The sequence below is a fragment of the Triturus cristatus genome, chromosome 1_2, assembly GCF_964204655.1.
Source record: "Triturus cristatus chromosome 1_2, aTriCri1.1, whole genome shotgun sequence".
Classification (NCBI taxonomy): Eukaryota; Metazoa; Chordata; class Amphibia; order Caudata; family Salamandridae; genus Triturus; species Triturus cristatus.
This window is the reverse complement of record NC_140580.1, coordinates 842,238,621-842,253,356: the sequence shown is the minus strand read 5'-3', so window position 1 is coordinate 842,253,356 and position 14,736 is coordinate 842,238,621. Positions and strand designations below refer to the sequence as shown.

Below are 14,736 nucleotides of genomic sequence, written 5' to 3'. Positions count from 1 at the left end.
CTACCATACAACATAATTACTCTCTATAACAAATAATCCCACTCTACATAATTCTTATAAAATAAATACCACATACTTTCTATCCACATAATTTCACTGCACAACTTACCACATAATTTCACTACAGACAACGTACATACACTCCACTCTGAAAAACATTTAAAAACTTTTACATTTACATTGCCAATAGCTCTAACTCACTTCTTTAACTAGTAGACATGTTTGCAGAGTGGCGGAGAAAGGGTGCTGGGCCTCCGACCAGCGCTCAGGAATTCCACTGCGTAGGACTTACAGGAGGTACCAGGAAGGCTTTTTGGCCCCCAAAGACCCTCAGGAGTGAATTGGACTTCTTCCCCCATCCCGTACTCTGCCAGGAGGTGCATTTGCAGAGTGGTGGAGAAAGGGGGGCATGGCCTCCAAAGTCGTTTTAGCAAACCCACTGTGTGGGACTTACTGGAGGCAACAAGAGGGGTAGTTTGTCCCCAAGGACATCCTTGGGGTCCAACTACTCCTCCTATTACCTCCAGTAAGTCCCACACAGCAGGATTGCTAAGTTGTCATAGCAGGCCACGCCCCCTTTCCCCACCACTCTGCAAAAACACTTCTTGGCACGCTGTTGGAAGGGGATTGAAGTCCCCTTCGCTGCTGGGGTTCCTAAGGGGCCAAATAGCCTACCTGATACCTCTAGTATGTCCCAGATAGTGGGATTGCTGATAGCTGGACACAGGCCATGTCCCCTTTCTCCACCACTCTGCAAACACCCCTCCTGGCATGTTCTAAGTTGGAGGATTAAGTCCCCTTGAATACTTAGGGTCCCTGTGGGCCAACTAGCCCACCTGTTACCTCCAGTAAGCCCCATATAGCTAGATTGCTGAGTGTGCTCAAAGGCCATGTCCCCTTTTTAGACGACTCTGCAAACACGACTCGTGGCGCACTGTTCCTCGGGGGATGAAGTCCACTTGTGTCCTGAGGTCCTCAGGACAAGAGAGGACCTCATCGCTCCACCAGCAGTGTGCGCCAAGTGGCGCGTGTGCAGAGTGGTGTAAAGAGGGGCGTGGCCTCGGACCACCTCTCAGCAATCCAGCTGTGTGGTGCTTACTGAAGGTATCTGGTGGGCTAGTTGGCCCCCAGGGACCCTCAGTAATTAAGGGAATTAATTCCCAACTTACAACGCGCTAGGGGGGGGCGCGTATGCACAGTGGTGCAGGGAGGGGGCTGGGGGTCTGGCAAGATGCCAGCTTTTTTTTTTTTTTTTTTAGAAGGGGGCTGTGTGGCCCCCCTTCTTTTAGCACTTTTGTGGCCCTGGGGACCCCATCTCCCAGGGCCTGACCCCTTTTTTATTTAAAAAAAAAAATTAGAAGGGGGCCGCATGGCCCCCCCTTCCGAGGCCAATTTCGGCCCCGGGGACCCCATCCCCCGGGGCATGGCCTCCTTTTAAAAAAATGTATTTATAGGTAAAGGGGCCGCGTGGCCCCCCTTCCCTGGGCCAATCCAGGCCCGGGGACCCCATCCCGCAGGACATGGCCTCCTTTTTAAAATTTATTTCTAGGGAAGGCGGGCCGCGTGGTCCCCATTCCTTGGGCCACTTTTGGCCCTGGGGACCCCATCCCCCGGGGCATGGCCTTTTGAAAAAACTAATATTTAATGAGAAGGAGGGACGTGTGGTCAGAGAGAAAATAGCGGACAAAAAGGAATTTGGGTCATCATACAGAAGGCCTGTACCTGTCCTGGCAGTTGAAGGAACAACAACAGTACTTCTGCCACCTCTTGCCGGTAAAAAGGAGAAAAGATTTGTCTCAATAGACCTAATCAAACCACACTATGTGGCCGATACTGAGTAGTAGGCCACGTGGACTCTGGACTAACAGACACCCTCCTCTTGCAACTATACAAGAAGTCCAAACTGAAAGACTCATCTTTCTTTTCTTCAAAGCATTCACTCAGCATCAGTAACAACTTTTTCCTAAAAGTCGAGTTCTACTACACTCTTCGAAGGAACCGCATATATTGATAAGGCCTCTGAAGACCGGTAAATATTTTCCTACATATTTGCGAAAATGTGACTTGTTCAGACTCGAGGCCCGTAGAGCGTACTCCTGAGTGATGCCGGCAGGACACAAACCACAGGCACATTTGGTGATAACTTGTAGGGTTGACTTCCGCCATCTCTAACTGAGGTCTTTGTGTGTTCAGACCCATAATGCATTCTGGGTGTCGAAGTCTTGTTGGCTTCGAATAAACTAATTGCACGAACACCCCCAATAACAATGGGAACAGGGAGCCCTGACAACATATCACTAACATAACATATCACGCTGTTCATTGAAGTGGGTGTTAGTTGTTTTGTCTTTCTCCGGCGGATCCTTGAACAACGAGGCCTAAAATCTCTTAAGGTTCTCAGGGCAAACAGTGATCAACTGATTGGGTTTTTCTTTGCACTGTGGGACTTGTAGTTTTGCTGATCCCAATACTTATTCGGACTACATATAAACAAATTGCGGACTGGACGAGTTGCTCACACATGGGCCTGGGAAACCTGAGAGCGCTGACAGGGTGGTTTGGGGAGGGTTTACAGCATATACCACTCACTGCGGCAGGTAGGAGTTCAGAGTCCTTCGTCAGTCTGTCTCCTCGAACACGAGCGGCTCCCTCGGGTGCTCCCGTGGAAGGTTCACTGGAAGCCCCAGCGCTGGGTGTGCGCCAGTCTCGTGAGGAACAGGGCGGTGTCTGCGCCTCCTCGGAGACCTGGCACCGGTGAGATGCAGCACCAGATAACTCTGCACTGTAAACACACGGCCAGGGGGTGCTGCTTTCTTTAAATGCACCCGCTGTCTTTGTAATCTTATTCTATATTGTTAACACTCGTTTATCCTGCGTGAAAATGAATTACAATTACTAACTTAACAGCGACAGTTCGCCCGAAGTATTTGTTTTTCACAACAACTGGGCGGTAGCAAGAATAAGACAACAAGCGCGGTCGCGCATGCCAGGTCGGCGGTGAAAATGAAAGCGCCGCGTTTGGAGCAAAAGTGCACCAGGGCCAGGGCGACCGACATCTGTTTCCAATTAACGCTACTGCGTGACGCGGGCCCGATAAATGGAAACAGATGGCGCTGCTGCTCGCTCCCGAGCTCCCTAGGCCAGGGGAGAGAGACGGCGGGACATGCACCCGCCTTTGGCCAATTGCGTGCTGTCTTTCTTAGAAAGCCGCACGCAAAGGCCAATAGCGGGTGATGAAAAAAAAGCACACGCATGAGCGTGTGGTCCGAATTTAAAGTCCTAACTAGAAGCCTAGCAGAGCAGCGCATGTGCGAGACCTAAAAAGGTGTATGAGAGCATAACATTAAACATAAAGGGCCCAATTCACAAAAGTAATCTGAGACAAAATCCTAACTTTAAGACTTTCGGTATTCACAAAGGGCATTTAACAGTAGTAAAGTTAGGAATCCCAACTTTACTACTCCTAAATGCCCTTTGTGAATACCGAAAGACCTAAAGCTAGGATTTTGTCTCAGACTACTTTTGTGAATCGGGCCTAATGTTCCTCACGAACTCCTAAAGTACCCTTTATTAGTGGATTGGGAGGTAAGGTAAAAACACTATAATAGGGTATTCAGATGTAATGGTCCTACGACCTTAAACTAGACACCAACATGTTTCAGCCCTGTCTAGTGGCCTAGAAAATGGTCCTGGACTTTCGTCAGGGTGGGATGCAATGAAATCACTTCCCCCCAAAGACGTGAGTGCACAATGGGAATGCAATTTGCATGTGGCACATTAAATAATTTTATTAGAACAAGTCTAATACTTGCCGCTGTTTCTTAAGAGGAATTACCCCACGTTAACAGGGCGTCAGCTCCCAATGGGGGCATGAGGGAGAGGCCTTGTAGTCACACATTTGTCAACGGTCCATCCCTGCTACAACCTACTTTGTGCTCTGCTCCCCTGCTTGTCCTCGCTATATTAAGAAAACGGTTTCTTTCCCTTCCCACCCACAATAGTGGGTTGGTTATAGATTGGACATAGGAACTCTCTGGGTCTTTTTCACTTAAGAGAGAACCAATCCCCCCTTGTTCCCTTTAACCTTTGAAAAAAATGCTGTTTTTCTAGAAGGGATACTAAGTTTCTTTTGGATATACATAATAGGGAGGATATGTCCCTTCCTACCTCTTTTGTGTGAACCTCTCTACCCTTCTAGAGCCCTTTTGGGTCCCTAACTTTGTAATATTTCCCAATGTATTCTAGCTCACGATTAAAATACCTTTCTAGTTTTATAGGTTTGTCCGTATATGCTAATGGCCATATATCTGGTTTGACGAGTATGGTGGTCCTGCTCAACTTCTTGTGGTAAGCCTCTTTGGTCCTACAGTTATCTTAGCACCAGAATCAAAAAGCATTTTTACACCTGCACCTGAAACTTTCACTGCTTCTATGGGTTTGTTTCTGTTTCCACCACCTATTTGCTTTACAATTGCTCCTCAATCAAAATCATTAGAAGTGGTCTCTTTCTTAATTTCAGTGTCTGATTCTTTCTTTATACCCCTTTGTTCTATACGTCTTTGCTTGATGCCAAGCTGGACATTCTTTTGTTATTGGCAAAGTGTGCAGTACCCCCACACCTACAACATTTATTTGTACCTTCTGTTCTTTTGCTTTTAATAGACGTTTTCATTTTTATTCTCTGTACTCTTTTACCATGCTCATTATCTCTTTTGGTCTAATTCATGCTCAATTTTCTTTTCGCTAGAAACAATACTTCAGTGAGATCTATTTAATCTTTTTGCCATAACTCATCTCTCAACTTTTCAATGTTGCAACCCAACATAAATTGAACCCTTTTCTTTTTTTCAAGTCTTTTATATAAATGTCGTACTCATTATGATAGGCTGACTCATTACTCAAGTCTGGGGGATGTCCTTCTGCTCCCAGACAAAGTAGAAGTATAGAGGTTTTCCTCGCAGCATTCGGAGAAATACTATGTGCTCTGAGATATTGACTGAATACTTTCTTCGACTTTGCCCATATCATTATGGGTTCTGGTAAAGTGAGAACAAAATGCAGAGTTGTAACATTTTGCATGTTTCTCAACTATACAGCACATTCAATGTCAACCAAGATTAGGAAGCCCGCTAATACGTAAAACAAGTCAAATATGACATCCACTACAAGAAAACTAAATGATGTAGTCACAAACCAAACTAAACTATTATACTTTATTGTTCTCATGCAGTCACCTACATATGATGAAGTAAAACAAAGGTGAGTATGGTTACTCACAACATACATTGACTAAACAGGACTTACATTCATACAACTATTCAGAATTTAGAGGTAAGTATGGTTAGATACTGATTACACATAAGTCAAGCAACTTCTGAGTCAATGCCTTCAGCTGTGTTTGTGATCCACTCACCAGTGTATGATCATTTACACCTAAGAATAATCTCTCTCATAAATGCTAGCGAGCAGGTGGGAGTTTCTGCATTATAATCCCAGGTACATTGTTTTTGGGAGAGAGGCTTTCATCCTAACTGGGAGCGCCACGTTTTTCGAACTGAGACACTAAGGGCCAAACTACGACTTTTGGCTGAGCGGTGGTCACACCACTGCTCCACAGAAGGTCGCTGCTGCCGGCCCATCAGATTACGACCAGTTTTGTGGTCTGGCAGGGGGGTGGCATGACAGTCCTGCTGCTGAGCGTCTTTCAAAGGCAAAGTCCATGTCATGCAGGAACCTGGGTGCATGCACACAGGGTGCCACATTTTGTGCCCCTCTGCATGCATCCCCAGGCTGAGGGGGCACAGGGGGTAGGGCCCCCTTTGTTTCAACACAGCCAGCCAGGAAAGACCTCCATGAAACCGCTGGCTGTCCTGAAACTTGTAATATGCATGGCGGTGCCGCAGTGGCATCACCTGCATATTAGATAGCCCCTGACCGCCGGGCCACCGACAGGGCTGGGGGTCCAATTACGGTCCAACCGCCCAAGTTGTAATTGGGCGGTCGGACCGCCAGTGCGGCAGTGGATCAACAGCCACCAAAGGTCTGGCGGTCCTCTGACCACCAGACTCGTAATTTGGCCCTAACTGTCCAATTTCCTAGTTGCTAATATTCATAGATTCTCCGTTCTATATTATCTGTGCATCAATTCTATTCTGTTCTTCTGAAAGTCATATTATGACATAGCATGTCAAACAATGACATCATATGTCCTTTTGACATATTGTGCTCACCTCACACAGATATTACTTTCTTTCAGATTACGCCCTGCATTTGCCTCATGGGGGCACATTCCACCACGCACACAAACTTTGTCCTTCATGAGACTGTGCTACCCAGAATCATCATTCACCGGCGTTCTACTTTAATGCTGCAACCTATTAAGGAACAATGAGAGTACTGTACTGTATGTACCAAAATGTTTCAATGTAATGCATAAAGTCCTGAAACCGTTTAGCTATAAAGGGGATTGAGGCAATAATGAACACACTACCTCACAGTAGGGACAGTTAAATGCTTACTTTAGTGCACAGAACCGGAAGCTCAACCCCCATAAACTCACAAAAGGGAAAAACTCCCACATTTTGGAAGCATTCTACAATGGTTCAGCACCTTAAGATATGTGAATCAAATAACTAGTGTTGGATAGGAGTTCAGCAAATTCACTACAGATAATTAGCACACACAATACATGTCTTTCAGTACACAATATACATTAAGCATATTGAATTTATAATCCTTTATTCTTTTTAACATTCGATTAAGAACTGTAGCCAACGCTTTTCGTCCTCACGGACTTCTTCAGGGCTCTAAGCAGATTCCTTCTCAGCTTAGATAAAAATTACTGTTGCATCTATCCTTTTGTACATGGTTTGAATGTAAAACCAGCTGTTTATCCTCTCAAAGACTGTGTAAGATTCAATAACTGTTGTGTGAAATCCGTGGTTCAAGAACATCTGAACAATGTCATCATACCCAGTATTCGAATTGGTGATTCAACTCCAATTAGTAATGTCCTATGGTTGAATGACAGATTTCCACGTTTCTACATGCACAGCATCCCGCAATGTGTAAATTGGGTGCTGAACCATTGTAGATTAATGCATAAGGTCCTCCTGCTGTAAAAGCCACTGAAAAATTGTGTTCCTGTGCAAAGTTGTAACTTTGATCGGTATGCACAACGGAAATGAGGAAAAAACTTGTGATATCTCATGTTCACCAGACAGATCAACTTGTAGGAAAATAATCCTTGGCATGTTTCAGTTTCTTCTCCTTTATTGTCTGAGTATTGATGTATCAGGTATTTGGGATTTTCTCCAGATTTCTTTCTTAAAAGTTAGGTTTCTTTATCCCTCGTTGACAGTGTTAAATTCTTTAATAATACTTCAGAAAGACAGCATCAGCCAAAGTGTTAAAACAGGACCTTTTGTGATTTATTCTTTAGACGTCTTATCCACTTAAGGTCTCCACAAGCTTCAAACAGTACTGGCTGCTCTTTATAAGATGCAGTGAACACATAACATCCAAATGTTCTACAACCACATTCTTAAGTGCATGCCAGGTTTTCTCACACATTTTTGAGTGCATGCCAGATGATCACACCTGCCCGCTGAGGCAACTCTGTTAAATTCTTGTGAGACATCAAGCTGAGAGATTTCTGTTGAAACGGCAACCAAAGTACACACTTCTTTGTGAAGTGTTTGCAGCGCCCCTTAACCCAGGCTATGAGAGACTGACAGCAGTCACAGCTGAGTCTATTGTAGGGGGTCAGAGGTCCATGGCCTGAAAATCTTTGGAGGGACAGACTCCCAGCTTCCTCCATGTAGAATCTGTTCAGTCTTCTCTAAATGGAGTCCATACTTGTATGCATGTGAATGTTGGTGCATGTGTGAATTTACATGTGTGCCTTGGCATATGAATAGTGGAGTTCATTGGACTCTCAGTGTGTGAGAGACTTGAGATTGTGGTCTGCTTTGTGTGATGTTGTTCAGGGTCCGTCATGGGCCTGTGTGCTTACATATTCATAGGGTTGCCACCAAGCCCTTTTATCCCAATCTGACATGTATTTCTAAGTACAAGCTAGTAAGGATATTGGGAAAAGCACTGAAAGCTCTTATGTTTTCCCTTCTAAAACTTAAATGCAAAACAGCAAACACATATAGAAACCAGCTCAAAAGTATTTGATAGCTGTCTAAATCGTTTCAGAATAATTATTAGCAAGCAGAGGGATAACTGGCGTGTTACAAAATAATCATGATGACTTCACAATAATTTTTACCTACCACCTGTTGGCTGTTCCAAATCAGTAAAACGTAAACATATGATTGGTATCTTTTTCATAGAAAGGTTGCAACCCTATATACACTGTCGGGGAGAAGGAGCGGTGTCTAGGTGAATGACAAGGGACGCACCTGAGGCAAGTGTGACTACTGGGGTCCCTAGAACCTTCCTCCCATGGGGCATTGAAGACCCCACATTGGGGTATCTAAGAACCACACGTTAGGTTAGAGGCAGACATAGATTGCCCTAACAAGGAGGCAATATATAGTATTATATTGCTATATAAGGAGCCCGTCTTTCATCCTGAAGAATGCTGCGGACTCATTAGAGCCATAGACAGAAACATGTCCAAACGGTAATAGTGGTGATGGGGTAATAGTTCTCCTAATCCCCACATTCCAGATTTTAATACCTAGTATTACACCCTATGATTAAATGCAACTTGGGGTATTACATTGGTTTTTAAATTCACTATTCACGCGTGGCCCCACTAAAATAATTAGAAGTGCCTCCCTGTCTTCAGTTGTAGGCCCATTCACTACCAAACCAGGTCTTTATAGAGCGAGGGCTGCCTATGGTGAAGCATGACACCTGGTGGTGTGGGAGGACAGCCTTTCACAACTTTTGAATTGCCCAGCACTCCTACTAAGCAGTACTATTAGGGACATGATAATGTAACGTAATTGACCATAACTTTAGGGTAGCTATAACTGTGTGTATATAGTATATTTGGAGGCCAGCTCACCCTAGAGACCCCGTAGCCTCAAGTTAACTCCCCATTATATTTTTGGGGGTTATGTGTTGCTATTGTAACCCTATATGTACACATTCTCTTGGTCTCATTCCCAAAACTATCTGGCTCTGTAGGTGGGGCCAGGAAGAACACCAGCCTCTAGAGGATAGCTGCAATTCCACAGCTCGTGTGACTCTCACTACAACTCCAGTTCCTGCCTAATTCTGAATTCTTTAACATGTGGACTCCTGCCTAAGGCCAATACACGTTTGACCTGAGGCAGGTCCAGCCAGCCCAGAAAATGCTGAAGTGATGCATGATCTGGCTGTGAGCTGACCACACTAAGGTCATGCACTCTCACATCTGGAGGCGCAGACAACCTGATTGGCAATACCTGACAAGCAAGGGATTATGAGTATGGACCTTTTTGCCTATCCAGTATTTTCATGTTTATCTCTGCATTCAAAGAGCAGCACCAATGTAGCTCTAAGGAATGGAAGATCCAGTAATACAATACAGTTTGGTTGCCATTCTTCCAATTCTAGACTGAGAGAAAGTCTGGGCAGAATCTGGAAGCAGTGTTGCTGCTGACCAGTGTGGAGAAGAAGACCTGCCTATTGTTTTGAGCTACTGGACTGCAACTACAAGGAGTGGCAAGCATCCAGCTGAGAGCAAGGCTCAGTGTTACTGTAGGGACCTGGGTGGGACCACCCAATGGACTGCACCTGCTAAAGGTAGTCCCAGACAGCTGGCCATGAAAGAAGATCTCCACCATTGCTTTGTCAACACTTCAACCAATGCCAAAGGAGAGCATGCCTCAGCCCTGGAAATACCAATGACATTGGACACCTGTGTCATAATCTCAGGTTGCCCCAAGGTCTTAGATATTCTCAGCTTTCCCACCTGAACCAAGGGCCTAGTTGGGGCTACAGTAGATCACTGATACCAGAACAATAGGATTTTCCACTCTGGACCAAGCAGTTTGGAAAATATTATTTTAGACCCCACATAAACTAAACAGATCAAGTCAACTTACTTGGCGGCTTTGTCTTGGCATCATCAGTGACCATAGTGGATTCTTCTGCCACTAGAAAACTGTGACCAAACTGATTCAAACCCCCTGAAACAGATAAACACCCTTAGGAACACCCAGAGTGAACGGACAGCCTGACCAGTTACCGTCCACAAGTAGAAGTACAGTAGCTACTAGACTGTGGGCTCCAGTTACTGTTCTCCAGCACCAGGGATAGGATACAAAGACCCAGTCACCTTACTTGATACCACAACGAAGTACCCAAAAGAGATTGTTGTCCTTCGAAGTTGGGATGGGCACTTAATTCTTTGGGCAGTGTGTCCACAGGTACTCTGGTCAGTACATCTGAGGTTTACTAACCGCTACAACAAAATAATCCTGAGCGCATACTGAAACCTTATTAAAAAAAACATCAAAATCATATGACTGCAGATGAACCCCTAAGAAACATGTTTTAACCACTAAAGTGGCATCTCCTACTGTATTTCAGTCCCCAAAATGCTGGAAAGTGATTGTTAGTTGTGGCTTCTATTACACCCCGGAGTGTCACAAGGTGGTCGCAAACATCTACAATAAACTGACATAGGCCGTACTGTCAAATGGTAACAGTTACTATAGCACTCAATGGGTCAGAGCTATGTTAATGGTGGGGTCGATCTCTCACTAGGAAGGTGCTAAAGACTTCAGGTTTACATTTTGTTTCCTAACTAAAAGTGTATATTATTGTTCTTAAAACCTTTTGCCTTTTGAAATTAAAGAACAGGCTGGATATTTCCCTTACTGAGTGTTGATAATGTGTGAATTGAATTCAGAGTGTCTAACCTCACACCACCTCCATGAGTATGCCTTTGACTGCTCCAACCAACAAGCTTGAGAAAGCTAAGTGTTAACAGTTCACTGTATTGTGGCCCCAGAACACCACTAGTAAATTTGTTACAGCCAATTCCCAATCACTGCTGACTTCTCTGAGACACCAAGTAAAGACCTCACACTGATTAAGCAGATGCCACTTCAAAAGGCTGATGGAAGTTGACTTCTAAAACCAACATCATAAGGACCCAAGAATTCCAAAACCTGAAAGCTGTGAGAATGAGCTTTAATTCAACTTGTTTACCATCGGATACTGCTTGATCAGGTTCTAAATTGCCCATTCCAAGTCTAATTACAAAAATGTAAATACCAAACAGAGATCAGAAGACAGTACAGATTAATTGGATCCATGTGTCAATGAGATGTAAATTATCTAAAAGGATATTCATGGTGTTGCTCATGTGCAGAACCTCAGCTACAAAGGGTTACAGTTGTGCAGTAATCATATATATCATCACACAGATTTGAAATATGGCTGAAATCCCAGCCTGTGGTCCAGATCAGAATGACCTTGACAGAAAGCTTTGATTGGCAGGTGTAGAATAACCTACCACTGCCAGTAATTACTAAAAGTCAGGTATCTAGCAATGCTATCCCTGGTTGGATTGTGATCTGAAAGGAAGACTTGCTCAGGCTACTATGTACATTAATGTTGATGCTCCTTGGGACAGCAACTAACTAAATGCAGATTTGTGTGCAGCCATACAGAGCCAGTATTTTAGTATCTTACTGTAAGAGGTTGCCCCTATTAGATTCATGTTTTACTATGCTGAACATCCACAGTTAAAGATGGCTAAAAAGTTGGTGCACCAAGAGGCATCCTCTCCCATGCACTCACCTTCAGCCTTCGCCCACTTCAGAATGGAATCCACTTCATTGCCCTGGGTGGTATTGCACCAACCCCGGACGGCAGCAGCATTCACCCCCACCGTACCTTCATTAGCTTTCACTCCACAGAGATAGGCAGTAGCTGTACCTGCACTGTCAGGCACCTGAGCATTAGTGTTGTATGTCTATAAGAAAACACAAGCAAGGGTTATAAGCACAGCTTTCAGCTTCCCAACAATGCATCACATTAAGAAGACATTTATGGGTCTGAGCTATAAACTGATGAGTACTAGGCATCCGGCCATGTCAGAGCAACACATAAAACACCAAAATCAAAGACGCTACAACTCTTTTTAAATTAATTTCAACACATAAAAAAATTACTTATCAAATCCATGTAGGATATTAGACCTATAGGTAAATGTCCACCTGAAGATAATAATTTTGCCTGAACGTGTGAGCCCAAGTCACAGACATACATGTATTGGTAAAATGGACCCTGTTGCGCCCAAGTCCAAGAGGATTCCATTTGCCTGGTGAACGTGTCTTGAGACTATGCTGGAATAGGACCCTGAGTCAAGGAATACACCTGATAAATGGCAGACCTGATCAATCTATTTACAGTAACAGGGAGAGCACAGAAATATCTCAAAGCTTCAAAGGCAAAAATGATGTTTTAAGTTCCCTGAAAGAACTGAGCTTTCTGTAGTACAATAATACTACTCTAGTTACTAGCTTCCGAGGTGTAGTTTCTCTTGGTCCTCGAGCTGTCAGTGATGAATAGGAAGTATCTGTAGTAGTGATGTCATTTACCACTAATGTTCCGCAATCTCAGGTACAACTGCTTTCAATTGAATAAAAGTTACTCCCTTTGTACGCTTGACTCTCCAATGTAGTAACGCCAGGCAGTCGAGGCTTACCCAAGGAGGGGGTAGTAGGTTTGGAATTCAGATATTGTATTGCACAGTTATGAAAAACATTGTCCACCGAGAAATAAAACCTTTAACAAGAATAGATTTTTCTTACACATGGGAAGGGTAGGTCAGTTGTCTGAAAGTCTCTTTACCTAATGCACGCATTACACACGTATCAACACCTGTCACACTGCTAGGGTCTTCTAGAATGCGAATCAAGATCCTGACCCAGAAGGGATCCTGCATAATAAGACTATTTACTCTGCTGGGAGACAGTAAATGTCAGGAGGACTCTGGGATTGCAATCCCTTTTGTCCCACTCCTGCGAGGTGGGTTCAGCTAACATTACAGATTGTATATAAAAGACTTTACAATAGGGGTTTGTGTCACAAAGGTGGTGTCCAACTGGCTGTGGAAGGACCCTGCCACAGAAGGGAGTTGTGAAAGTAATTACCTTCCCATCCAGCCACACTGCTTCCAACTTACATATCCTGTGGTCAAAGGTATATGACTGCAAACATAAGGCCACTTGACAGCACCTTATATAATTCAGCGACATTGATTGAGCACATGGTTTTAAATTTCTCTGCCACAGACTATGTAATATACTATTAACTACAACCGACAGAAAAATGTGTGACACTGTGATGAATCAATATATAATTTGTGGGAAAGGAGTCCATGTGTTGGCCAGATTATTAACTTTCAAGTTTATATAGGTCTGTGCCAGCCACCTAGAAACATTCGTTAGCAGGGGTCAAGCTTTAAATGTAATATTAACCAATGTGGGTCAGGTTCCTCCACCATGACGCTGTTTTAGCACAGCTTGCACTTTAAGTGGATTATTAACTCCTGAAGTTAGGAAGATCTGACGCCCTTCACTGCAAAGTTGATCATTATGAGCAAAGTTAGGGGGGTCCGTACTTGGAATAAAATACTACCCCAGCGGCCAGGAGACAGGGGTCTATAAATGAGTTATGGACATGAAGTAATAGCTATTTAAAGTTGAAGATATCTTCCGGTTCTAAAGATTCCGAGTGGATGGCACTGATCCTGCTAACAGCACCCTATCTAAAGGATGCTTGACTTGATGAGGTAGAAGGCACCACAGCAAGGACCAGGCAGGTTATGGGAGCTGTAATTCTTCAAAGTGCTAGACTGGGACTACAGTCCTTGGAAGTGGGGCAGCAGCCTATGCCTTCACAGTTAGTACATCTTTACACACAAGTTGGACCAGGTTTTACCACTTTTGGGAAGGTGCATATTTTGCTTGGCAGCCTTGTCCTGCTCCCAAAATGCAGAGCAGGGTAATATAACAAGGAAATAGTTAGGTATGTGTCCTGTATTCAGCACAGTGCCCAACTGACGGTGCACACTCTCCACAATCGAATCTCATCAACAAAGGCCCACACAGTATGAGCAGTGTTTGGATACAACATAATAGTGAGGAAGGAAGATACAACACACCTATCCCTTTGTTATAGAAACAAAAGGCACATAAGACAGGCCAAGGAAGGGAACACCAAATAATTAAATCATACACAATGTAATATGTAAAAATAAGATGATCCAGAATAAAACATTTGGAAGGACAGCAAATACTGTGTATGGGAAGTTTATCACCTGCTAAGTTTTACAGAAGGAGTTTCAACTCTGCCATTAAATTTCCCCTTTGCAGCAACAGTATCAGGCTCTGAAGGATCAATACACACACAATAATCAACACACCCACCCAACTCAATAGAAAGGCACACAACAAAGTACACTCGAACCTCTGAGAAGCCCCACTCTCCACTCTAGGCAAATACTGAGAGGGACACAACTAGATACCTACTTTCATCAAATAACTCTCACCTGACCAATGAGTTACTTTACACTTCACAACCAGCATGACATTCCAAACATGTCCATCTTGAGTCATCACACTGTGAGAACTTCACTTCACAGTTTAATCAGGTTGCCAAACTTGCAAAGCCTTTGGTGACCCAACCAGGCTTAGGAAGTCTGAATCAGTCCCCTTCCTTGAAATCTGAAACCACAACTTGTTTTCCTCATGCCTGTGCTTGATCCTCTCTTGTTTG

General features: G+C 44.0%; 1 protein-coding gene across 3 annotated transcripts in view; it reads right to left on the bottom strand.

Moving 5' to 3' along the window:
- Positions 1 to 14,736, bottom strand: part of ALPL (alkaline phosphatase, biomineralization associated) — a 312,269-nt gene that overhangs the window by 144,977 nt on the left and 152,556 nt on the right. For all 3 annotated transcript variants that reach the window (XM_085608992.1, XM_085608990.1, XM_085608991.1), the window contains exon 5: positions 11,752 to 11,926. In XM_085608992.1, coding sequence (XP_085465118.1) covers positions 11,752 to 11,926 — 175 coding nt within the window. The remainder of the gene's footprint in view (positions 1 to 11,751; positions 11,927 to 14,736) is intronic.